The sequence below is a fragment of the Dermacentor andersoni genome, chromosome 9 (assembly GCF_023375885.2).
Source record: "Dermacentor andersoni chromosome 9, qqDerAnde1_hic_scaffold, whole genome shotgun sequence".
In the NCBI taxonomy this organism is placed as follows: domain Eukaryota; kingdom Metazoa; phylum Arthropoda; class Arachnida; order Ixodida; family Ixodidae; genus Dermacentor; species Dermacentor andersoni.
The window spans coordinates 9749116-9776826 of NC_092822.1; the positions used below are offsets into that span (position 1 = coordinate 9749116).

General features: G+C 44.8%; 2 protein-coding genes across 7 annotated transcripts in view; one reads left to right on the top strand and one right to left on the bottom strand.

Annotated features, from left to right (window-relative positions):
* Positions 1–26921, top strand: part of LOC126526997 (ethanolaminephosphotransferase 1) — a 28116-nt gene extending 1195 nt beyond the window's left edge. Inside the window, exons 4-9 of one of the 2 annotated variants that reach the window (XM_055068516.2) lie at positions 7157–7419; positions 8553–8658; positions 9935–9983; positions 14991–15171; positions 17526–17702; positions 24311–25120. In XM_055068516.2, the coding sequence (XP_054924491.1) occupies positions 7157–7419; positions 8553–8658; positions 9935–9983; positions 14991–15171; positions 17526–17702; positions 24311–24361 (827 nt within the window). In that variant the 3' untranslated portion in view covers positions 24362–25120. Of the gene's footprint in view, positions 1–7156; positions 7420–8552; positions 8659–9934; positions 9984–14990; positions 15172–17525; positions 17703–24310; positions 25121–26832 lie in introns of those variants that run through there. The other variant, XM_050174712.3, reaches the window with a different exon arrangement.
* l(3)mbt (lethal (3) malignant brain tumor) overlaps positions 26756–27711 on the bottom strand; it is a 57128-nt gene continuing 56172 nt past the window's right edge. For 3 of the 5 annotated variants that reach the window (XM_055068514.1, XM_055068515.1, XM_055068511.1), the window contains one exon: positions 26756–27220. In XM_055068514.1, coding sequence (XP_054924489.1) covers positions 27089–27220 — 132 coding nt within the window. In that variant the 3' untranslated portion in view covers positions 26756–27088. Of the gene's footprint in view, positions 27447–27711 lie in introns of all 5 variants that reach the window. The other 2 variants (XM_055068513.2, XM_055068512.2) reach the window with 2 other exon arrangements.

Sequence of the window (27711 nt, forward strand, 5' to 3'; positions counted from 1 at the left end):
TCTTCATTACTTAAGGTTATTGCAGAACCTTCCGCTATCACATGTGCTTAATTCTGAGAAGTTGCTCTTATATTCGATACTTTTGGTCATTTGTAATTTCAAGTGGTAGAAATGGTACATGACTGATCAACTTTATTCATCTCGTAAGTGCTCTTGAGGCAACAACTGGGAACGGCGTCACTATGGATCCGTCTGTATATTAGCTGCAGTAGAATGCAGCCAAATATTGTCACAATCCCTACCAACTTGCATGTGTAAAGGGCATCCAGTTTGTTTGCTGCAGCGTACATTGTTATTTAGGGGCCTTTAAGTAGCAAACATACAACTCGGCTAGTGAGGAAACATTTCCTTGCATTGCAAAAAAGCAACGGTTGCATTTGATTTAAAATAATATGCATATGATGAAAGAAATGTGCAGTGTCTAATGTGAAATCATTGTACAATTCGGACTGTTTTAAGCAAATTTACTTATTCACAACTTATTACATTAAATAGTGTGCCGAGTACCACTTTAATTTGTGCTAGGGCATTCTAGATATTTATACATATAGGGTCACATGTATGCAAAAAGTGTTGGGATTCATGTGGTCTCGAAGGCACTATAACGAGTTCTTTAGTGCTTTGGCACTGATGTAACTAATTTATTGGATAGAGAAGTTCTCTTATAGCGTATATCATGATGTTTTGGTCTTGATTTCACATTCTTGTCTTTCTCTGTGGTTTCATTTTTTTTTAAAGTTGAATAATGGCACAAATGAGCTTGTTGGTATGGCTTCATAATACGAAACAGTTAGACAAGAAATGGCAGTACACAGCACTGACTCAGCTTTGTCACTGAGTCAGCACAACCGTAATTTCTTATCCCATCCTTTTGCACTGTTTTTATATAATGTGAATTCACTCTGATTACTTCCACCCAATTTATGCATTCATAAATTTTGCCCCTTCAATTGGGGCATTCGTTTATTTCAAGCTTTTTTCTTTTTCCGTAAGCCAAACCATATGAAACTAATACAGCAGTTGTGGCCAAAATTTCTTCAAGGAAAGACATCCATAGGTTACTGGATAATCAAAGCATAGTTTGTATGAGTGGGACTCCTTGAAGGGCTAGTTGGCTCATTTCAATGATTGTTAACTGCACAAGCTGGGAAAAGAGGAATGCGAGAAAAGTTAAAGTGCAGAACAGTGTGTATAGAAAATTTGGCTTGAAATATTTTGTGTTAACAGAGTAGTCAACTATAGACCGAGCAAAATGGGTTCTTGAGAAAAACACAATATGGAGGAAAATTTATGAAACCCTGCTGGGGTGTGTGCATCACCAGGAATTTGTTGTGTTGCGACGCCATGTACCTGTGCCCTCAAGAGTTGGACCCTCCTGCATCTAACCGTGTGCAGCTTAGCGATGTCCAGTGAAAGGGGGATTGAGCCGATGCCAGGAGTTTGGACCTTTACGGCCCCTCGGCTTCACGTAGACTGCACCCGCGAACTGACCCACCCGGGGGACATTGGTAGTTGCCTTTTCCTGTCTGTCTCTCTCTCAACCTTTGTCTTTCTCTCTCGCTTTCCATATATCCCATCTTTTCTTCACTTCATTTTACTTTCAATATTCCAGGCAGCAAGGGTTAACCTGGTGTATTTTATCCAACCTTGGGTCTATTAGATAAGGTTACAGTAGCTATTTACAGCTGGCGTCTGCATTTCCTTCGGGTCTCGTACTGTCCCCTTGTTGGGCTCGGTGGTAGGTGGCTGGCATAGCTACCGAATATCCAGGAAACCTTATGGCAGAATCTTTTCCCCCCTTACCTGATCACCCTCAGAAAAGAGGGTGCACCGATGTAACATTTCATTTTACTTTCCGAAGCAGTGCCCCAACATATGTGAAGTACCATATCATACATGGCATAGGAAACACTTCTGCAAGGAAGCTGTGCCCATTTTTGATGGCAGAGAGCCTCACACAAAAACTCGGACCAGCTTACAAGGCTTCAAAGATGTCTAGGGGAGATCGACTCCTAGAATTGAAAGAGAAAGAGGAAGTTTAAAAGCTTCCATATGTCACCAGTATTTTTAATATAGCAATCACGATTTCACCCCACCACTCATCAAACATGAGCAGGAGTGCAATCTCTGAGGAAGACTTAATAAATTTGAGTGACGAGGAACTCCTTGAGGATTTCCGGGAGTAAGGTGTCGCAAAAGTGCAGTCCTTCGACGAAACAAACAAGAAATTCCCACAAAGCATGTAATTCTTACATTTGCCACCAGCATACTGCCCATTTCCCTTGAGGACATGTCAAGGTCAATGTCAGGCCTATGTTTTGGATCTGAGACGATGCTTTAAGTGTGAAAACTTTGGCCATGCTTCTGCTTCTTGCAGAGGCAAAGCAACGTGTGCAAAATCCAGTTGCAATGATCATGACTCCGAAAACTGTAATTCTCCTCCGCTTTGTATAAACTGCAAAGATGCTCACCCTGCTACTCACAGTCATGTCCCGTTTGGAAAAAGGAAAAGAAAATCATGGCAATCACAGTAAAATAAAACATATTAGTCTATGAAGCCAGGAGACGTCTATCACACCTACCTAAACTCAACTATGGCAATGTGGTGCATCAGGGGCAGTGCCACATAGGCCCCGCGAGCCTACAGGGTCCACTAGCAGTAGCCCTGTGGTGGCTCCTTCCGCCCCCTTGGTGGTGGCAGCCAATGCTGCCCCACCGCTTTCAAAAGCTCCGGAGACCGTGGTCTCGCAGGGTCACAATGCGGGCGTCAAGGCCTGAGGCACTTGCCTCAGCGCCAATCGCTTAATCCTTCAGTGCTTCTGAGAGTGCAATGGGGGTCAACACAAAAACACCAATGTCATTGATACCGAAGGACCAACGCTCTCTCAAGCACGGAAAGAGGGATAAACCCCCAGTAACTGCTCAAAAAAAGGACAGGTAAGCTGTTACCGTTCTTGCCCACAGTCGACTTTTTAAACATATTTCACCTTTAATTTGTATTTAAGGACCAATTTCTCTTCAGATATTTTTGGTTCTGTTACATTATGGCTTCTATTATACAGTGGAACTGCAGAGGTCTACTGCATAACTTAGGTGATGTAAAACGCATCATAAATAGATTTTTCTCAGTTGCCTTTTGTTTACAGGAAACAAATGTAGGCCCAAAAAAACCAGAATCTTTTAAAGGGTTTTTCTGTCTTTTGAAAAGACCAGGAAAACACCAGCTTCTGGAGGAGTTGCCGTTGTCTTGAAAGGCGGCACTTCCACCCGAGAAGTTAAACTGAATACTCCTTTTGAAGCGGTTGCCGTCACTATTTTCTCTTTTAAAATTATGACCGTCTGTTCTTTGTACATAGCACCCCAAGAAAGTGCAACTTGAAAGGCTTGAAAGCTTTTCAAGTTACACTTGAAAAGCTTTCACTCGAAAAGCTTTAAAAAGCTTGAAAGAACTTGAAAAGCTGATTGAACAGCTACCGGACCCTTTTATGCTTGTAGCCGATTGTAATGCCCATTGTACTTTTTGTGGAAGTGAAAAAACTCACCAAAGATGACAACTTGTAAAATATTTTATTCTATCTAATAACATCTGTCTTTTAAATTCAGGAGCGCCTACTTATTTTTACCCTACATCACATAACTTTAGCTGTCTTGATTTAGCTCTCTGTTCACCTTCTCTTTTCATTAATTTTAACTGGGAAGTATTGGACAATCCATACAGCAATGACCATTTACCTGCCATAATCAAACTGGCATCAACTTTACCCATCATCACCTGCAGGCCACATCGTTGGAAAATCCAGCTGCCAGACTGGCCGCTTTTCACAGAAACTGCCAAACTTGAAGAAAATGTTTCTGCCCATATAGGTGTCGATGAGGTTAATGAAAAATTTACTAATTGCATAATCACGTCAGCTGAAAGAGCTATACCCCAGTCTACTGGAGAACATCGAAAGAAACTAAACCCGTGTTTGACAGAGGAAGTAATGTAGCAAAGAAAGAACAGAATAAGGCCTGGGGCAATCTTCGTAGATACCCAACTTGCAACAACCTAGTTAATTTCAAACAGAAAAAAGCCAGTGTGCGATACATTCGTAGACAAGCCGAATAATGCTCTTGGCAGAAATATGTCTCCTCAGTTAATAGTTCAGTCACCTCCGAATGCATGTGGGAACAGGTAAAGAAGTTCAAAGAGGATTACTCATCCTGCACAATTCCCTTACTTTTAAGTCCTGGTGCACAAAACAGCACTCCAAGAACAAACAAAGATTTTGGGGGAACACTTCTATAGAGTATCCAGTTCAGCCAGCTACACGAACACATTTTTGACATACAAAAACTCTGCTGAAAAACAAAGATTGCCAACAACAGGTGCATCCGATCAACCATACAATGCTCCCCTCCCACTCCCAAAGTTAAGTAACATACTTTCTGCTGGAAAGAACACTGCAGTTGGCATGGACTGCATCCACTACACTATGCTTGCCCACCTTTCAGAAACCTCAATAAAAGCATTACTAAAATTCTTTAACAAGATCTGAGAAACTGGTGAAATGCCAAAAACATGGAAAAATGACATAATCATACCTTTTCTAAAATCTGTAACACTCCCAACATCCCCCAGCAGCTACAGCCCCATTTCTCTCACCAGTTGTTTGGCAAAGTCATGCGAATGTGTTGTGAAAACCAGACAAATTTTTACCCTCGAAACAGAAAAGTCCTTAAACATACATCAGTGCGTATTTGGAAAGACTGGATGCGCTTTGTAGACGATCACACGGAAGAAGACAGGGACAGGCGCCCTTGTGATCATCTACAAAGTGCATCCAATCTTTCCAAGTACAATGAACCAACTTATCCAACAACGCATTCTGCTAAACTACATCAGTGCTGTTATAAAAAGTGTTGTTCTACAACTGATCACCTGGTCCAATTAGAACATCAAATATACAATGCCTTTTTACGCAAACACCACTGCCTAGCTATCTTTTTCGACTTGGAGGAGGCATATGACACCACATGGAGATTTGGCATTTTGGGGGACTTGGCAGACTTATGGATTCGGAACGAAATGCTGAAGTGCCTCTCTGACTTTATGTCCTATCGAACATTCCAGGTGCGTCTTGGCAGAGTGCTGTCACATGTATTCACCCGAGAAAATAGTGTGCCTCAGGGCTTTATTTTAAGTGGAACGCTGTTTGTGGTTAAAATGAACTCTGTTAGAAAGGTCATACCATCTACCCTTATGTATTCTCTTTACGTTGATGATCTCCAAATTACTTTCTGCGCATCTAACATAACATGTGAACGGCAGATCCAAATCACTCTAAACAAATTGACACAATGGGCTAATGCAAACGGCTTCCGTTTTTCATTGGAAAAAGCTGTTGCCGTGATGTTTTATCAGAAGAGGGGCTTACAACCGGACCCCTTCCTGAAACTAAATAACATGGTACTTCCAGTTAAACAAGAACATCAGCTTTTAGGGTCATATTCGATAAAAAAACTAAATTTTCTTAGACACAATAATAACTTAAATGTTCAAACAAATGAGGCAATTAATGTCCTAAATGTCCTGTCCGGACACAACACCCATTCAGACGGAACGCTTAGTGCTGAGAGAGCGGCACGAATCTCTTGACTGCTCTCTCGACTGGAGGCGGCGGCGGTGCCCTAGGTGACGTCCTACATATACTACACACTTAAGTAAAGACCAGACCGTTCGTTTCTGCTGGGTCTCAAGCCACGCTGGGATCCCTGGAAATGAAAAGCAGATGAATGTGCAACAAGTGCAAGAAATCTGAATGTTTTTAACATACCTGTTAGGGATGGGATTTAAGCTTTTTGTAAGTCACTAATCTCTAACTGGCAACATGTATGGAAATTGAAAGACAACAATAAACTTCAACAAATAAACCTGTCCTTGGGGAGTGGAAGACATGCTTCATAGGAGTAATTCTTTGTCGATTTTGGATAGGCCACACGCGCATCACACATATTTACTTATTGAGAGAGGAGGGACAACCAAGATGTGACAAGCGCCGTGAACTGTTAACAGTACTACACATTCTAATTGTGTGTCCACATCTTGAAATGCACAGACGAAAGTACTTCCACATATTGTAAAAGTTTAACACCCCATTTCACCTGATGTTGATGTTAGGAGATGATGCACTGATACCTCTGACTGATGTTATTAAGTACGCTTTAATTACTCCAGGGTATGCTGCATTTACTAACAAAATTTTATCACCCTGTGTTTGCACAGCATAGCGTTATCACTTTTGTGCCAATAAATCCAACCAACTAAAATTTATGAAAGGAGAATGTGATACATGCGACATATGAATGACAGCATTTCCTTTCATTGGGTAAAAAGCTCTGCCTTATAATGGGTGGCAAGACCAAATGACAGAACTCTTTCAAATAGGTTTTCTTGGCTTTGCATGTTTTGCCAAATTTTATTTTGCATTGCTTACAGTGAAGCCCAAAATTCTCTTTTTGCCTTTTCAGCCTACAGCTTCAGCCCAAGCAAATATAGTCTTCATAGTCCATGTAACAATACTCAGGAGACAAACTTCGAGTACATTTTGATTAAAATGACCTTGTTGACCAGATCTCACCTATAAACATTCCAAGTTGTCATGCTGCAGCAATGTAATTGCACAAGTGAGGATCAAGTGTGCCAGCGGTTCCTGTTGCTATAGAAAATCTCTAAGTGTCACATAATTCAGGCAACACTCTGCAGTTGCAAGGGGACTGAAATAATGCGGGCCAACTGGGGTAAGCTGTCCACGGGCAAAATGAAGAACCTTGAGCAGGGTGACTGTTTGGGCTAGTTGGTGATCTATTATCATTGTGAACAGTTTCAATGGATGAGCTCTTCTGTTCATGTGCTCACCACACATTCACCATGAAGCAAAACCAACTCGCTAGACTTTGTTCTTTTGATTGGCTTTTGAGGGCATGCCAATTTCTTTGTTACTTACCGCAGTCAATCAGTGGGTATGACCTTGCACGTGTGTATTGTGTGCTTGTGTGTAGGTTGAGGAAGTCCAAGTGCTCAAAATTAATACAGGTCCCTTCAGTGTAGCCTCTTTCATAAATGCTGCATTGCTCTGGGACCTTATAGCGAACCAATCTCATCGATCTAATGCAGATGGAATCGATGGAAAGCATGCCCGCCGCACTGGGAGCAGTGGTCCACTGGGCGAGCTGTTTGACCATGGTTTGGACAGCTGGGCAACGCTGTTCATGCCAGTGTGCCTGTACTCGGTGTTTGGCCGTGCTGAGATGAGCTGCAACACATGGCGCTTCCTGCTTGTCCTGTGCAACATCCACTTCTGCTTCATTCTATCCCACTGGGAGAAGTACAACACTGGCATTCTCTACTTGCCTTGGGGATATGACATTTCCCAGATGGTGCGTTGGAAAGAGCCACACACCATGTTTTCACGGAAAGGGGCTGTCATCAGACAGCTGCTGTGCAGTATCTCCTCTATATTTAAGTCGCAGGGTTTTATCAAGTTCTGTAGTTTACATGTTATTGAAGTAAATGGCGCTATGACATTAACAAGTGTAGTCAGCCACATGCAACTCCTGCTGACTCCATGGATAAATCACCTTCAGAGAGAACCACGACGTATGAGTTCTTTAAGCTCACTATGACTGATTAAGCTTAATAAAAATTAAGCTATGGTATGCTGTGATGCTATGTTGTTGCCCATCTTTAAGGCCTGCCTGCAGTGTTGGCAGTGTGTGTGCTTGTGCAATGTTCTGCTGTACCTGCTAGTAGTACATATTTGGCTCGGGCAAGTCAGGCAGCAGCGGAGAAGTGCTACGCCCATAACAAAAGGCTCACACTGCCCTAAAAATGTGAAAGGTGAACAAGGAGAAGGCAATAACGAAACTAAATGTAGGAGAATTAGTGGAAGCTACCATCACTGACTTGCTTGTACATAAAGTTCTACAAAGTTCAATAGGTTCCTGCTAAGGTGAACATGAACAGGCTTTGGAAAATCTCTTGTTGAAAGCCCAGCTCCAATGTAGTGAATCTGTGGGAAACTAAGCAAGAAGTCCTTGGGCTTTCCAGCTTTTCAGAGAACAGCCAGTGACTTGTACTCGAGGATATAAACTGGTCTAGGAAGTATATTTGTACAGGAAGTATAACTATTCATGTTTTATCATCCCAGTGCTTTAGTACATTCCCCAGTTCATTTATGTTGTTAACAGGTATCATACAAGTGTAGGATACCTGTTATGTTGGGTTAGGTTAGGTTAGGTTACAAGTGTATGATACCTGATACATGTTGGGTTATATACAATAAGTTCACAAAGACGTTTCACTCCTTGTATGATGCATAGCTGAACACCCTATTTGGCCTTTCACTTAATTTATTTAAATATATGCTTGTAGCAAACCCTTAAACTTAAAAAAAAATGATAATAAACCAGATGCTATAGCAGCCTTGCTGAGTGCTCTTTTTCAAAATTTGCCCTGCATTGTCTTTGGGTTGAAAGCCAGCTGAACCGTTTTTCTTTTTTTTCCTGTGTAGATTCTTCTCGGGAGCTTCGTGCTGACCTACTTGCATTCATATCGACTGTGGAAGTTCACCATTCTTGGATTCGGTGCTGGTGAATGCCTTGAACTGACATTACATGGTTAGTCACTGGGGCCTTATTTTCCCTCTCTGCTCTTGCTGACTGCTTTTGGGTGGCACTGGAATACAGAAGTATCCACATTCTCAGATTTAGGTGCACATTAACTCTTTAGTTACCGCGCCTGTTGAAATTGATCAATTTGATTGGCAGTTTACTATGCGCTGTTGAACATTTCTGTTTTAATTCCACTAGCAACATCTTGCACCATCCGAAATGATGAGTCAACTATTTGTTGAATTTGACCACATTTGGCAGATTGGGGAGTCGAAAAATAAAACGTTGACTGGAGGTATCATTAAAACCACCCTCCAAAACTCCTAGCACTTCTTCAAAAAAAGATGCAAAGTTTGCATTTTGGTTGGCTCAGCAACATAATTTTTGAATGACAGCAGCAGTGGAGACGCAGAATCTTCCGTTGTGTTGTCTAATTTTTCGATCCAACGTCTGGGTTGTTTTGTAGACACACCAGGGGGGGGGGGTATTTTATTGCGAAAACAATACTGCTCGCACTTTCGGCCCATCAGTGGTCGTGGCGCCTCCTTACACAGCTGCGCGTCATGTGACCGTGTGACGTCACGCCAGATCGAGAGACGGGGCCCCAGCTCGCGGCATCGATGGTGGAGGCGAAGCCTTGCGCGCCGCTGCTGCTGCGCTACCGAGAGAGGGCGCTCGCTGGTGTGACGTCACACTAGGAGGATAAATGGGGCTACAGCTCGGCTCCTCGCAGTGGTCAGCACGCTGCCTTGTGCTGTGTCGGATGATGTATAGCCATAAGTTTAGCAAAGGGCAACCATGTCCACACCATCAGCCGAACCAAGGCGCAGCCAAGGGTATTGCTTTCGCAATCTTCCAGGCTTAACCAAGCTAAGCCTTCAGCCAATTTTTTTTTTTGTCAGACGTGGCTTCATTATTACAAGGCTCAGCTATAACTTATGAGCTGGAAGCCTGTACATTTTACACACCTATTCATAGCAGCTTTTCTTTGCATTGCAAGTGGGGATGTACAATGCCTTCTAGTTGATTTTGTGTGTTCTACACATACATTTTAAAGGCACTGCCTTGAATCATCATAAGCGCTGTATGCCAACAAGGAAAAGCAGGTTGATAACCGTAGTATCAATCATTGCATGAAGTATTTGTCTAATTAGCACATTAAAAAGGAAAATGTTAACTGGCAGCAGCAAAGTACAGTGTGTGGTGACTAGATTATGAGTGCTATTAGCATCTTGGAATTTTTACCTGGTGATGTCTAATGGCAATAATTCCTCTCTTCCAGCTGGCTCTTTCTTCATGACGATACCCATGTGTCTCTACAACATTCATCGGTGAGTGTGAATTCTCCTTTAACCATCTAAAAAAAATAGAGAGAAGTAGGGGTGCATGATACTCAGTCTGCTTGCAGAAGTGGTGGGAAACCCTGTCTACAAAGTGATAAAAAATATGAAGGATTCAATCAGTGCAACTCTGTATCATTATATACTGTATTTACTCGCATAATGATCACACTTTCTTGTAAAAAAAAATTACGCAAATTCAGGGGTGTGATCATTACGCGGGTTAAATTTCCCGTGTAAAGAAAAGAATTTTCATCCCACGTTTGCTGCGGGTTGACAACAGGTCAACAAATAGGCGGCTGCCGCTGCATGTAGTGCGGGACACCAAAACAAAAATGGCAGCCAGTGGAGCAAGCCGAACGCGACGAACGCGATTTTTTTTCTTCCGTATCAGTAATGAATAATATGATTAATATCGGCAAGTTTGTGGCAATAACGTAGCCATGTCCACTTCGAGGGGACAGAAACAGATGGACGCGCTTAGCTGCCAGTGACACAGAAACACATGGCGGGCATGCTGCGGAAACTGCGGCATTTGTCTTCACTACTATCCTAATACGGCACGTTTCCGCTAAGGGTGGGCGAATATCTTAGCTGTGTTACAAGCATCGGCGTATGAATAGGGTACACTTCTAACGAATCAGTGTGAACGTGGCTGCTATCGTTGCCTCTTGCGATTTGTTGCGTGCCCACGAGTGCAGAAGAGAAGAATCGAAAGACGCCTTTGTTGTTGTTGTTGTTGTTGACCACAACCATTCTAAAGCCTACACATAATAAAGGCAAGTTTGGTTGTAGCGTTTTTTCTTTTTTTTTTTTTTTTTCGTCATGAAAGTGCGGAAAAGTGATAAAGGGAATGAAATGGGGCATCTGCTTAAGAATGTTTGGTGCGTGCAGACCGCTTGGTTTGTCTTGAAGAGTCGTTCGCGTGGCATTCGGCAGACGGTAAGCGCGATCATTATAAGCTAGACTTGGCACACGACATATCGCTGCAGCAAGTTCGGGGTGCAATCATTACACGGGAAATAAAAAAATCTAATTTTGACGACAAAATTTAGGGGTGCGATCATTATGCGAGTAAATGCAGTATGTGCTGATACAGCCGCATTTTTGTGGCATCATGCTCTGCAGATTGTCTAACGAAAGGCACTTGTGTTCATTTTGACTTCTTCTTTTTCCTTTTTTGTGGCTCCAAAAGTGTGCTTGTAAAATGAGGGCACTATCACTATACGTCTGAACGGTTGTGCAGATGACACACAAGAACACGTCAATGGCCATGCTGCATGTCCGCCAGCACATTCACTGATGCACCAGCTAGAAAAGACGCTGTGTCATGGCGTAACGGTGCACTTCTCCAGGTTCGGAAACCCACAGGAGTCTACAGCCCACACTTCCAATGCATGTTGTGAGGCCTTCTGGTCTCACAGGAGTACTGACCACCATGGGTTTAACCTTAGCGAGCCACAGAGCCGCATCAGCTGTTGCCTCTAGCACGATGCTTCACACGTGCTCAGGTCAGAAGGGGCTAATTGAGTAATGCACGCAAGAACACAGTATTGCCCTGAGTTGACGGAAACCGTTCATTATCTCCGGCAGCGCAGCGCCCAACACTGCACAAACAGCCAGTCCTGGGGCGGTGCAGGAACCAAAGCGATCCCGCACCAAGGGCAAAAATATACCGTATAGTGCGGAATATAGGTCGAGGTTTTTTCCAAAAAATATTACTAAAAGTTCACCCCTCGACTTATATACCGGCCCTTGGCACAACATGAATAGTCGTCTGGCAACATGTAGGAGCGCAGACCTTTCGGCATCCGCATCGTTATCGCCTCCTTGGTGACCGACACGGCCCAACTCGCGGGCGCCGTGCGGTTCTTTATTCTATGGCGCAGTGCACCCGTAGTTCGAAGACGGGGTGGCGTATTTCGTCCGCGAGCATCGTGCCAGATCTTTGCCAGTGACAGTAGAACTCCCCCTCATCAAAGCTATTGAGATCGCCAGAGAATCCGGACTGCCCAAGGAACAATTCAAGGGCTCCATTTATTGGGTTCGTCGCTTCATGTGACTCAAGGGATTCGCACTTCGACGGCGCACATCAATCTGCCAGAAGCTGCCAGAGGCATACGAGGACAAGCTGGTCGAATTCCAGCGCTATGTTATCAGTCTCCGGCAGCAGCACGGCTACATGTTGGGACAGATCGGCAACGCGGATGAAACGCCGGTGTGGTTCAACATGCCGTCGCCCACCACAGTGTGCGAACGTGGCGCAAAAGAAGTCAAGCTTCTTTCTATGGAGAACGAGCATTCGCGCTTCACGGTGATGCTCGCGTGTACTGCAGGCGGCAGAAAGCTGCCCCCATACATAATATTCAAGAGGAAGACGCTGCCGAAAGAGGCTTTCCCGCGGGATGTCGTTCGCGTGAATGAAAAGGGCTATATGGACGAGGCCCTCATGCTCAATTGGATTAAGACCATCTGGAATCGGCAACCCGGCGCACTCCTGCGGTGTCCGAGCATGCTCGTCTTGGATGCCTTTCGCAGGCACTTGACTGCAGGTGTGAAGCAGGCACTCTGCGATGGGAGGACGGAACTCGCCGTCATTCCGGGAGGCATGACGTCAACACTTCAGCCACTGGACGTCGTGATCAAAAAGCCCTTTAAAGACCGTGTCCGTGAACAATATAATCAGTGGATGGCCGGCGACAACCCGACGACCCCAACCAGCCGGCTGCGCAGGCCGCCTCTCGCCACTGTGGCCACATGGGTGTCGCAGGCTTGGCGCTGGCTGCCCGACGATATGGTGGTGCGGGCATTCAAAAAGTGTTGCATTAGCAACTCCTTGGGCGGCACCGAGGATGACATGTTGTGGGACGCAGCCAGTGAAAAGCAGTCGTCATCAGACAAGAGTTCAGACAGCTCAAACGAATGAGCAGGTGACGAGTCTGGCGGCAGCACTAAATGAAACGAAGTTTTGTGCCTTATAATTTTTGTGTTGACTTCTTTGCTTCAATGTAAGGGGGTCGACCTATATTCCGCATTATACGGTAGACAGGGGTGCCTATAGCACGTTGCTGCAAGAGCACAGGCTCAAGCTGGGACACACCGCTAAGAAAAGACCCAGTGGCTATGTTACTTGCGCTCACGATAACCAATGGACGAACTCATGAGAGCTCTGGCAATCTCCTTCGGCTTGGGCGACCAATAAGTGCAGCTCGGCATGGTACAACCTCGCGGGACCACTAGGCACCCGTTCTTCGGCTTAGCGTCCGGAAGGGATCAGCACAAGGTATGCTCTCTCCGCATGGGTGAAAGCATGGTGCGCGAGCTCAAGTCCTAGTCACAAAGGTGTCGGCGTGCGAGAGGAAGCATGTACGTACCTATTGAAGTCCCAGAGGTAAGAGAGTCGCTCCCGTCAAGAGCCGCCAACAGCCGCCCACGTCACGACGCAAACCATCGTAAGTGGAGCTCCGCCACCGATAACCAGTTGCGTGTGGGAAGGGGTTGAAGTGTAGGGATGGCAGAACAGGTGAATGCACCCGCACAAAGGCATTGGTGCATTCCTCAATCCCCACAAGGTTTACATGCGCTCATATGTTCCTCTTGAAATTCCTGGCACCTATGTGCATGCACCATGACGTGTTTGTGAATGGATATTTGAGCCACCAGAACAACCTGGGAGACTTGTCCGAGGCAGCATGAAAGAAAGCGGGCTCCATGTAGACATTTTTCGTTATAAAGATAAAGAAGCCTTGTTGACTTCGCTTTTTGTGTGTTTTACGTGGTAAGTACCCGCTGTAATGGCCCAGTGGGTATGGCTTTCTGTAACTTGGTGGAAGAATGGAGGATGTACTGTTACTCCATTCTGATGGGGGCAGAATGCAAAAATACTCAAGTACGAAGCTGTAGGTGCACATTAAAAAAACCCAGATTGGTAAGAACTTAATCCAATAGGTCCACTATGCTGTTTTTAATGACCCCTGTGTTGATTTGGGATGTCAGATCCTTTCAGATCTTGTTGTATGGATCTCTCTTTGAATAATATGAATGATCACATTCATGATAATTAGGGGTGGGCAAATACCAGTATTCTAAAATGAACTAGTCAGCATTTTTTAATAGCTAAACTAACCAAATATTTTGCAGAAACCAACTGTTAAGTCTTGGTTACTGCTCTTCGTCTGCTAAACAAAGTGTATCGCAAATGATCAGAAGTGAAGTAGCGACAAACATTTTCAAAGCAATGCAGAAACAAAATGGGTGTAATGCAAGCCTTGTTAATGGTTTTCTGGCTGAAGCATACATGACAATCTGTGATTTTTTTCTTATGTGTCATTTAGTGTTATTGGCAGCCTAGTCATGTAGCATTTTATCTTTTATGCTACAACCTGTGATGTTTTCCTTGCAACAAGCCATATTGTATGTGTCTGTGGGGCACAGGTCCTTCAGCAATTTTTTCCTTTCTTTTTCAACAACTTCTGTTTTAAGGGCAGTGCTACACAGCTGACCCTTAAAAACATGAACCAATGCCAGCTTGCCCAGTTTGCTATACTTCTTAACACTTCTTTCTTTTTTGGCAACTATTTATTTATTATTTTTGGAAAGGTAGTCATGCAGCAGCCATTCATTCTTGGAACGCTTGTTTGCAACCAGGCCTTTAAGATGTTGAAACGCTACTCCTGCAGTTTTTTAAATGACATTTACTAATCTTGTGTTTAAAACTGATCCTAATTGTTCATGATAGCTGTATTTCTTGACTATTCAATATGAGTGTGTACCTAACTATATGGAAATAAATATTCCTGTTGTAGATATGTGCGTCTGCATTTGGCTATTCGCTTTTTGATCTAATGTTGGACACTTGCTATTTGTATTTTATTCGTATTTGAAATGTGCCTTGTCAGTGAAGTCGGTGCTTTGCGACTTTGCACCGACACTGCCTGCGTGGCACCTTTAGAGATAAGCACCTGCGAGCACACTTAGTTGTTTTCTATGTGATCCCAGTGCCTGGCAAGAGGGGCGTCTGCGGCAGCCCAGTGTCTGGGAAGCAGTGCGGCCACTGCTGTCGGGTGTGGTGCTGTTTGTGCTGGCCCTGAGCTGGGCGATTGCATCTCCCAACGACGTGCTGAGTCATCAGCCACGCCTTTTCTACTTCCTCCTGGGTACACTCTTCTCCAACATCTCGGTGAGGAACACCGTCCCCCACTTTAAGCTAGCTTGCCGACTACTTAATAGAGCTCCAAGACCAGTTGGTAACACCCCACACTTAAAGGTAATCAGCATGTGGGAATCTTTTTTAACTATTGAGAATTGCACATTGGAGCATCTGCGTACAAGGACATCACATGTTCCACATGTAACAGCCCTTTCCTATTGCTCAGAGCCCCTGCACCCACCTCTCACACTTGTGAATGTCTACAATCCCCCATATTCTACCACCATCCTCTCTCTTCTCTTTTATTTTTCTTTAATTCTTTCCAAAACGCCATAACATTATTCTTAGTGGAGACATTAATGTCCCAAATACCATCTGGGGATACCCAAACACTCTGCACCCTGGTCGCCTTCTTCATGCACGCACTATGCAGCACTCATACACACTCCATACACCAGACCCACCCACACGAGATGGACATACAACACAACTCCATGCAACACTTGACCTCACCTTTCACCATGGCACCAAGCATTACAAACACATCCAGCATTCATTGCAGATTCTTCTACCACCACACCCTTTCCTCTCCACTGCCCAAGTAAACACCCTCGGGGCCATCCAGCTCAACACTTTGACCAATCCAGCGCATCTATAACTTTATTGCTACCGCTTCAACCTCTTGTGTTCAAGCTGCCCCTCTACATATACAAATGTAGAACACATCCTTTTCTCTTGCACTACAGGCCTGCAGTGCCCACACTACCTTTACCCCCTCCGCCACTGGTGGTTGGCGTCGGCAGCCTTCGCCGACCAACTGGCCATGGTCCTCTTGGTGGAGGAATATCTATAGGTCTTATACCTCTGTCAAGCAGCCAGGTTAAGTGCACTTATGGGGAGTGCACTTCGGGACCTTGAGTGACACTTTAGGCTACGCAGTGCTAAGCAGGAAAACAGAGCACACTCGCAGTAAACAAAATGGCGACAGACTAAGAGCACATTTTTCGAAGATGTAGACTCAAAAGGAAAAACGTCTAAAAACTGATGGTTTTGCTGTATTATAAATAAAAAGAAAATCCCTTTTTTTTTTTTTTTTTCAGCGAAAAACAAGGATATTTTATTATAAGAGTGTTGTATGTCAATGCCAGCCAAGACGAATGCCTAGCCAATCCAGAACAACATGGCGGCGTGTGATGAGGCGGCATTTGATCCTTCTCCTTCTAGAACAGAATATGAGCGAGTTCGGTTCTGATCATTTCGTTAAAAGCTGTTCAACAACTAAAATTAACTTTTGTGCCCTTTCTTTATGCATTACATTTTGTACCATTGAAATCGCTGGCGGCGAAGCTATGCACTTGGCCAGCAATGTGCGTTCCGTGAGCACACTCCGACCAGAGTGCACTCTTCTGTGAGTACACTCTACTTGCAACGTTTAGATTTGGGAAAGTGCACCTAAACTGCGTGACACTCTCTGTAAGTGCGCTTAACGTCCCGCTTGACAGGGGTATTCGTCTGACCTGAAATAGTCTTTTCTCTCTCTCTGTACAGCACACTTGAATGAAATTGTACATGTTTTTCATAGCACAAAACAGCGAGAGGATGGTGACGTTTCCTCCAGATGTGTTTTGTGAACTTACGCAGGTTTAGTAAATCTGAATATGATTTCAGTGCCAATGAGGAATATAGTTTGTTTTCAGAAGACCAGCAAATATCCTTGTATAAGAGCACTGATTGACGTAATAGTTCTGCAGAAACCCGCAAGGTGGAGAGAAGTAATGAATAAAGGGAAAATCAGACATCCACCTGTTCGTAGCAATTGCTACAAAGGAAATCCATACGGGTTCCCCGAAAGAAAAGCCTCGGAGTTGAAGAAAAATTCGTCCCAGTCTGAGACTCGAACCCGGGACCACCACCTTTCCGGGGCAGCCGCTCTACTATCTGAGCTAACCAGACGGCTAGCAGATGGCAGGGCGAAGTCGAATTTGTCGACAACATGAAGCAAAGGCAAGTGTTTGACGTAATAGCTCTGCACAGTAGTAGTTGCAGCAATTGTAGTAGTAGTTTTGTAACAATTGCTACGAACAGGTGGATGTCTGATTTTCCCTTTATTCATAAGAGCACTGAGTAAGGAAGTGACGGTGAGGTTTTTAGAGAAAATTGTTCCCGATATGATTAGCCAAAATGTGATGCTGGCTGGAGGCTGTAGCACCCTGTACAATAGCCTCAGCCAACATCAAACTCTGGGTAATGATCATCAGGTATGAAGAAATGCTCTTTCTGCAAATATCTGTGAAGTAGCTCCTGGCTGAAATGATCACTTAGGGAGTAAATAATTATAACCGCAAAAGGTTAAGCTTAATGGATCGGTTGCTCTTGTCTTCCAGTGCCGGCTCATCATCAGCCAGATGACGTCAACACGGTGCGAGGCGTTGAACCTGCTGCTTCTCCCTATGGCGCTTGGTGTGGCTGGCTGCCTGTGGTTGCAGGCAGACGAGACCCTGGTGCTCTGCCTGTTGGCCACCCTGGTGGCTCTTGCACACGTGCATTATGGCGTCTGCGTGGTAAGGGCTTGTTCAAGTTGGGTCAGCTTGCCACACTTGGTTGTTGCATGGATGTAGGCACCATCATGCCCTTGTGCGCTGCTAGTGGCTTCAAGAGAAGCAACACGGACACGAAATTGCACTTTTTCTTGACTTGTGTTTCCTCTCCACCTGCCAATCAAGCTTGTCTGCATCTCTCAGTGCTGCTAGTAAGTGTGCTTAGCCATAATGATTTGTTAGCTGGTACCTTGCTTGGATTTAAGTGCATCCTGACAATATGTGGATGGTCATTCACAAAGGTACCTACGATTAAGAACAAAGTGATCACACAGAGTGTGTTCACATCATTCTTGCCCATTGTCTTTCTGTCACGCTGTAGTTAATAATGAATTTACATCACCTCACTTGGTTTTCAGTTCTTATGCCTGTCATTTCTAGGAGTGCACGAATATTAAAAACTTAAGAATAACGAATCAGATAGTCACTATTCGTAAATGCAAATATCTTTCCAATACATTTCAAAACGCTAACTGCACCCAAATAAACGTAACACTGGAGCAAAAGTATGGTAAATTTTCACCCCTGTGAGCATAGTATAGACGTAAAACATGAGAACTTGCATAGTGGAGTAGGCTGCATCATTCAGGCAGCCATAGTTTACTGGCTGTACAGCGATCATTTGCACTCTCTGATGAGCTCTGTGTACGCGAAGAAACTACTACTACTTTGTACCTAATGTCCCATTTGTGAACATTGTTTTATATTAATTGTGATAATGGCAATTTATTATTTGCAAACTACCATATTTTCCCACGTATAACCCATCACCACATATAACCCACACCCCCAATTGCGAACGCAAGGAAATTAAAAAAAATCTGTGCAACAATTGCTTACAAAAACACTCAAATCTTTGCAACCCCCCCCCCCCCCCCTCCATCTTCGGCAATGCTGATAAAGCTGGATTCACAGGACGGACATTATTGCAGACAAACCACTCATGTGACATCCCACGTGAATCGGATCACTTCGCTGGTGCAACTAGCATTCACACGACAGAGGATGACAGTGTGACTGGAGTAGCCCTCATGTGGGCAGCGGTTATTTCGCTCTTCGCTGTATCGTAAAGTGCTTTGCATGGACTGAGGGAGCGCCGCGGGAACGGGCGACGTACGAGTTTGCCGTACGTGCGCCGTGCTGCCATGAAGCCTTACCTCCAGGTGAAATTCACATATAACCCGCACCTCCAACTTTACTGTTAACATTATTGAATGTTTGGTGCGAGTTATATGCATGAAAATACGGTATTCGATATTCAATTCGATTAGCTTCTGGCACTGCTTGATTCATATTCTACCTGACTTTAAAAATCACTATTTGCAAACCCCTAGTAATTTCTAGTAGTGTGGGCTCCTTTTATTGCTCCAGACTAGATTTTCAGTGGTCTGCATGTTCACTTCATTCTTGTTCATTGTCTTTCTGTCACACTAGTGAATGGGTACACAGGCTTGCCCAATTGTCAGTTCTGCAGTGGCTATGTAGACGCGTGCATGGGAAACATCGTGAAAGCATAGTGATGCTGCCATCAACATCAAGTTCATCGATTAGAGAAAAATACACCATTAATTGTCACTGCAATGTGACATGCATGTACATACAACCTTCGATGTGAAACTAGCATAATGTGAACTTCAGAATCCTGTTGATCTTGTTACAGCATAAGCTGTTATGGGCTCATTCCAATAGCCATTTCGGTTGGCGATGTTGTCCGCCTCCGCCACAGCTGGTGTCTGTCACAGCTGTTGCCAGGCTCCCACCCACTATTGGTAGTAGGTCGGTGCCTATGGATTAGACGAAGCATCGGTCAAGCAATTGTTGATTGTCTTAAAGAAGAAAAAAAAAATTAAGGAGATGTAGAAAAAATGCTAGAATGAAAAACATGTACGGCATACCCATAGGCAGAAAGTTTTCATTCTTCCAGGGGTGGAGGGGGCGTGGTGCTGGGGCACGACCAGCTTTCCGATCCCTACCCATATATATATATTACCTTTAATAACAGAAGAATTGTTCACTGAAGTGACGGCCTTATATGAGTATGTACAAGACCTCATAGTAGGAGACATATATCGACACTCCTGGCGAATTAGCACTGCTGTTGTCGTGATGTTCCATATAAAGTCCAAAAGCCATATGGCTGTGGGTGCGAGAAGGATGTAACAGTGAGTCGAAAATGATGGCGGCTTGATGGACCTAATCTTCCCACGTGCTCAATATTCAGGTTAGTTGAACGTCACGTAATCAAACACACGCTTGGGAAGGAGAGCGCACGTCTTGTCCTCCAACCCTACCAAAGCTGTGAATTACTGTGCATGGCTGACACTTACGCAGCCCGCATGCCCTATCGAGTTGTTGGTAATCATTAATCGGTGCAATGATAAAGGGCAAGCAGGGATGGCTGCTAACTTGATGGGTGCTGTCTTCCTTCCCAGGCTGTCTTTCCGTGCCCCTAAAGTTGCATATTGCATAGCCTAAGAGACAGTGGTAATTGGAGATCATTGAGAGAGGCCGTGCTATGGTGGACACAAAAGGAGGCATATGATGATGAATCTTATTTTCGGAGTTGTGAATTGCACGGCTGTAGGAAGCGTTTGCCCCCACTATCAGTGTTCTTCATAATGCCAGCATTGTGACAGCGAGTACTTGTGGTCATCCAGTAAGTTATTTCCAGGTTTACATGGTCTGTGCTTGTGTGTTACACTATGCTTGTTATTTTAATTAGTAAGTGAATGTTTACTGCAATATACATGGCCAATATAACAAACTTATAGACTCGTGTAAGAGCTGCCCTTTTTTGTCTCGATTTTGACGAGCCTTACATCGGACCAGGCCATTCGATCTAATTTTTCCAACTACAGATATGAAATCTGCAGTAAAGCTCTGCGATCGCCTCCTCTTGCTATCTAGTAGTGATGCGCGAAAATATGCTGCACTCGAAAATTCGCTGTTGAGCATGATCGAAATCGGTCCACTGAATGTAATGTTTCGCGGTCGAATATTTAAAAATATTGGCTTTGAATTTGAGTTTGCGGCCCTTACACGGACTTATACAGTAAGATTCGTCCTTCGTGTAATTGTTGTGTGCTGCACTATCCTAATACTGTTTCGCCTTTTTGGCAGAACTGCAGCCTTTCTTTTAGAGTGCAGCTCTTAGGCGCCCATTCCTCCAGCGAGCGTCAGCGTCCCTCATAACCGAGCGAACGATGAAAGAAGCAAACACGGAGTGCAGCGGGGAATAAAAGATGGCGATAGCGAAAAGAGCACGAGGAGGAAAGCGGAGGAGGATAGTGCAGCAGAACCATGAGGCCGAGAGCAGAGGAGGAGGGTTTGGCAAAAGCGTGAGAAGAAAAACATAGCGCTGGCAAGGCGGGCTCTGCAGCGACGATAGCTACGAGATGGCGCCATAGTAGCGCATGTCGTCTGTTCACCGATGGCGCCACCGGTACCATATATGGAAACAAAGCCCTGCATGAGCAGGGTCTGTCTGCAGTGGCTGCTGTGAATCGCATCCATGCATCGCCCTTGTGCTGCCTCACGCAATCCCCTGGTTGGCGATGCAGTAACGCCACACTTCGCTCCATTTGCAACAAACTGCACGAGACAGGTTGTCCAGGCCAACCAATATATCGCAAAATGCAAACTCGTGTAGAGCTGCATTCAAATTTCAGATTTAGGAGTATTGGCCTCGAGGACCACCACAGGGGAGATCGGCTCTGCTATCGCTGCGATGTAATAAATGACATCACGTGAGTCGCCTTTGCCGCCGCCAGCCATGCCAACGCTGCCCGCTGCCTTTCATCCCAAAGGCAGTAATTTCGTTTATTGTTTCAGCATGGTTTACTGCGTGGTGCCGCTGTGCTGAACATATTCGACGGAGCCCAGTGCGAGTTTTCATGCGTACCCCAAAATCAAGCAGAAGCAGGATGCATGGTTGATAAAGCTGAGAATGGGGAAGCAGCCCACCATTCATTATCGCGTGTGTAGCAAGCACTTCCGTGAAGAAGATTTCGTGTTTGGCGTTGCAGCTAAAGTGTTCGGTTAGTACAACATGGTACTTCCCGGGACTGTATGTATTAGAATTTAGGACGTTCATTCGTGCCAGGCTGGAAAAGATGGTTGCCTTGTTCCCGGAGCGGTGCCATATACGCGAGTGGCCTCTTCACATTCGTCGTCCATGGCGCCGCGTGCATACACTCCAACGAGAGTGGACCATGCCATACGTTGGCTCGCTAAGTACCTTTGTTGGCCTGCACACCAGGTTGTTTTGAAGCTAAGAAGCACAAATTCAACACTTGAAGCACAAAAACAATGGTGGCTGAACGAGCTGAGCGATGTCAAACACTTCGCCATCTGTACCGCATGATGACATTTTCTACCACACGGAGAGATTCCGGCAGACAGCACCATGCTATGCCCTCGACGCCAATACTAGTAATCGTTAGCATGTTTTGCTCTAAGTCTGAGCATAGGCACTGCTGCGCATAACTGCTATCGATTCCGATTTCGAGTGAATCGGGCTTGGGTTCATTTCAGTTACTGAATGACATATATAGTTATGACCTCTGCATGCAAATGATGTTTTCATCCCTAATAATTTTTCTTTTCCACGAGTCATTAACACTGCCTACTGGAAATAAAAGCAATGCTGAGCCACATATCATTCACATGCATTTCAAACGCTGTTGAAAGAAAGACTCTGCCGAAAGGGTCACAAAAGCATGCAGACGAATTTGAACTGAGGTGAATTTGAACTGAGAGGCCTTTGCCCTGCAGTGGGCGTAACCAGGCTGATGATGATGATGAATATACAGCAACATCTTGATTTTTAGGCATAGGCTATCCATACCATTAGAAATAATGTTTAGTTGGCTACCTCGTTCTTTTTTAACAAAATAATAAACTTTTTCCTCGGTATATAGTTAAATATATTGTGTCTGTGCATGGCGTTAACAGTGGAAATCAAATAATGTTGAAGTGAAAAAAGAAATACGGATGAGGTAGCTGCCACTGGTGCTTCTTATAGGCTTGTCCTCATATTGTAAGGTTAAGACCGCACCAACAATGATGCAGTAAACCTTTATCCACAATAAAATTTTAAATACGAGGTAGAGACAACTCAAGAGAAACCGCAAATTATGTGGCTAACAGAACTCTGGTACTGACACTTTCTACGGTGGGTGCGGGGCTGTGCCTCCCTCCCTTCTGGAAAACTTCGGAGCAGGCTCGAGCCCAGGAGCCCATAGTCAGTGCCTATGGGCATACCTGGTTAAATCAAGCAGGCTAGGTGACTGTCACTGCTGTTTTAAAGGGTATACCAATAAATCATCACCATCATTAGCATCGTATCGTGCCACTTCTCAGGCGGTGTGAAATGTGCACTGCGTAGCATCAATACTTGCTCACTTTGCATTGCAATTGCATATTATTACACCAGGTGGCATGCCATGTAGCAGTTGCATAGGTAGCAGTACAGGGTTCTGTGCTTTCTATCAAATGTATTGCTCCTGCCCACTATGGGGGATTGGGCAAGAAATGGATGAATTGTCCCGAGGCAAAAAAAGGCAAAGATATGTATACAAAAATGATAGAATTAAAAACATGTATAGTGTGCCTGGTTAAATCTAATGGGCTAGGTGACCGTTTCTCACTGCCACGTTTTAAAGGGGGTGCCATTAAACCCCGAGCATTGTCAGCATCGAATCGTGCCACTTGTCACACGATGTGACATGCACACCTTGTAGCGTCTATACTTGCAACTTTTGCATTGCAGTTTCGTTGTAGTCCACAAGGTGTCCCGACATGGTAGCAATTGCATGTAGCAGGACCTGGTTAACTCAAGCAGGCTAGGTGACTATTTATCACCACTTCGTATCAAAGGGGATGCCAATAAATCATCAACAGCATTGCATCGTGTCGTGGTTCAAGGGATGTGACGTGCGCTGCATAGTCTTGATACTTGTGTCTACTCATTGGTACACTTTATGGCGCCTCCTCGTAAGGTACGAGCCGCTGCTGAAGAAGCAAATCGTAGAGCTACATGCACTGCTACAACCAGGCAACGTTGGGCTCAGCAGATTACTGTGCAGAGAGCAGCACAAGCTGTAGCTCACCAACGCCGGGGAGACAGTTCAGATCGTTCTCGTGAAAACGACGCAAAAAGACTTCGCCGCCAAGACCCTCTAGTGCGTGCTGCTGAAAATAGAGTTGCCAATTGAAATAGAGCTGCCCCACCAGCTTGCACTGCGACTGTGCTGGGTGTGCCGCGCAGGCTGGGGGCTTTTTTTTTTTTTCTTGCGGCAGAGAACAGAGCCACTCCGGAGCATATGACAAAAATACCACCGCATTACTTCAGTGCTGATACTGCTTGTGCAATAGCATATTATTCGCAGCAGTCAAGTTCTGCAGGCATACCATATTTCTAAACATACATAATGCACACGTGAATATAATGCAGAGGTGGAATGTTTTAGGTTTCAAAAAGATTAACTGCATTATCACCATCGTAAAACAGCCCAAATTTTGTGCAGTATTGACAGCAAGTGACATGCAAAGTCTAATGTTGGCTTTTTCAGATGCCTGCTGCTCTAACCATGTGCTGGAAAAGGAAAAGAAAAAAGCCTTAATTTTTTTCTTTATTGCGATGGCAATATACGGACACTCAAGGCGCATTCACACTGTAGCCTCCACCACTGCTGCATGCATGGCCTGTGCACAAAGGTTTAGAGGATCTCCAGAGTGCATTTGGCTGCAGATCGGACACACTATCAATAGAGAGCTAAATTGGCTTGGTGGTGGAGCCTGGCCGGCATTTTGTCTTCTGCTACTGGCTTGAATGTTGCACACGGACACATGATACAAGCACACTAGCATTCCTGCGGAGCTGCTGTGTGTGTGCACCGGCATGAAAGAAGCCCATGAGTACACACAAGATTGCCGCGCGACTAACCGCTCAAGGAACTTAGCGTGTATTCGCGGCTTTCACACAGAAAAACTTCTGTGTAGCATGCATTGAGCAACAGAAAGCTGTATCGGGAGTTTTTCATGTTGCTATACAATTTTCTCATTGGCACTTTTAATCTAATTGTAATATTTGAGAAGCTGATTAATTAAGGCTAATTATGTCATTAGGCGGGTTATCCCGGGTTATGTAATAAACTGAATATCACCAAGCGGTGGCAAACATTACCTTGGTTCTGTCTAGCTACGTAGCGTTTGCATATTTTTATAAAGTTTGGCTCAAATTAAAGGGACACTGAAGGCAAGTATTAAGTCGAGCTAGATTGAAAGATTAGGCTTTTGTATTAACGGACTCTCCATTCATAATGAAAACATAGCTTTTGTAAGTGAGGAAATGACATAAATAAAGAATCGAAGTGGTGCCATCTGTTGTGGACTATGGTACCTCTCATGTGTGGCAGCAGCACCTCTGATGCACAGAGAGGAGCCGCGACCCACCTCTGGGAGTGGTATCGCTTTTCTTTGTTTGCAATGGCTGGGCCGTGGCAGCAATGTGTGGTGAGTGACCACCCTGCCGGCTCTGGCCTGGAGGCTCAAGTGACTGTAACCGGTAACCTGAACCCAAGCAGATCGGCAGAGTGAATCACGCAAGCTGAACACTTGCACCCATCAAGCAATACGTTCTGCTTCGTATAGAGAGCTGAATAAAGAGTGTACAGAAGACATAACGGCATGGAGGGCGGTCGTATGGAGATGACGTCAAGTCCTCCTCTTTGATGCGGGCGGTTCAAATTGAGCAACAGCGGGACCTTCGACGGCAATTTCCTATGCAAGAAATTTATATATTGATGGACAGAAAGCAATAATCTACTTCTAGACAAATACACTGATGATCTAGCTCAACTTAATGTTTTCCTTTAGTGTCCCTTTAAGTGAAACATCTTGTATATGTTGACTGCAGTTGAGCCTGCCAAGTTCTTTAGTGGCTTTGGGTCGTACTCAGTACTTACTCTCTCCCTCTTTTTATTCCCCTTTCTCCCACCCCAGTGTAGGGTAGAAAACCAGGTGCTCGTCTGGTTGACCTCCCTGCCTTTCTTGTCATAGCTCTCCATCTCTCTTTGGGTCGTACGTTTTCTTTGCTAGTATATGTTATTTCTCACATTTTTTCAAAAGCTTATGAAGAATATTCTGTAATTATGACTGCTCCATTCCCATTCCCCATTTGTCGAAAGGCACCCACATGTTTGACCTAGCTTTTACCATTCGGGTTATATATTTTACCACCTCTCAAACACATTCCGTCTGCAATCTGAAAAACTAAAGTCCCAGAAGTGCGCGGACAGTGCATAGCTTTCATGGTTGTCAGACGAGAATTCTGTAAGCTACCAAGAATCTCCAGGCAAATAAAGAAGTGGTATACTTGTTATAGAACGTCCATATCGTGCCAAAACATTTATAAACAAGTCTCTGCACGTGCCCTCGTCAGCTGTTATTTTTACTTCCGCATGCAAAGAAGAGTTGGGATATTTTTCCAGTGTTTACAAAATATCTGGGAGGTTCACCCACTTCTCACGTTTCTTTTTTTCCATGGCTTCAAATTTCTGGAAATTTTACATCGCTGCCTTTAACGCCACTGGTGTTGCTCCTTACCACACCTATGTTAAAACTCCTGGTCGCAACTGGGGCACTGTTTCTGCCAAGGAGCAGTTGTCTAGCATGCTGCATCATTCTAACATGTCACACCCGCATTCACTTAGAAGACCATCTCGGGAGCTCAAGTGCAATGTGAAACCTTGCTATCGCTGTCAGTGCATCGCGCTTCAGGTGAAACTACCAATGCCCCCCGCCCCCCCACCTTTCAAGAAACACACATAGGTGCAAAACTTTGTGCAGTGGTTCATTGTAGTAAAGGCCACTCCATGACATGGCACTACAGCAATAACACCAACGTGCTTATTTATTTCATCACGTACACCTGAAAGCAATATCCCTGCAAGCAGTAATTCCCTTAAGGCTAGGTCGTGGAGAAGTGTGTATAACAAGTGCACAACTGGGACCACTTGCACCAAGTCATAATTCTTATTTTATTTCGAAACACTGTCATGGCATGCATTCACAATCTTGTGTCACAATGCAGGTTCAGCAAATGTGCCATCACTTCCACATCCACTGCTTCTCCCTGAAGAGGCCACCTGTGGAGTAGGCCAACGCAGCTGCTGTACAGAGATTATAAAAGACAGAAAGGACTGCTTTTTAAGGACCCCATCGATGCCATGTTGGGGAGTGCAGTGCTAGTACAGACAATAGGTGTGTGTCTTTTTGTGAGCGTGTGTGTGTCATCATGGGAGGGGCCAGAGTAGCATTGTAGCAGTGGCCTCATCCTTGCAAGATGTTCAGGATGGGGCTAGACTGCTGCGGAAGCGCAGGATACAACTGTGAACCTTGAGGGCGGGACCAAGCTTGAGCCGGAGGTTGCGCACCAGGTCGGTTTGGCTGAGCAGCAGGAAGGCCTCGCCATCGATCTCCTGCATCACAGTAAAGAAGACCCACATGCTGCGTTCACACACACATGCAAGCTACTGATGATGACAACATACAACAAGGGTGTGGTGACTAGAAGGGGCAGTGTAGTCAGAGAGAGGCCATGAAGTCGGTTGTCACTGTACAACTACCGCACGGACTGCGAACGAGGGGGTGGCGACCTGGATGCCATGTTCTCCTTCTCTGTGCAGCCGACATCCGTTGGGGGGTCTGTGGAAATGAAACTACTGAAACGCTCTCCAAAGACACCCGTAACCGACAATTACCAATGACTCAAGCATCTGCATGATATTGCGTAACGTGTTCAACTTGTATCTCCTGACCTCTGCCAGTACTGAGAAGTAAAAAGCATGTACCCCATACAGTGCAATGCTATTCTAGTGAAAATATGGTGCTGAGCAAGTCTTCCAAAGAACAGGCCCGACCCTTCTCCCCATTACATCTATGAAGCATGGCCAGAGCTCCACAGTCCACG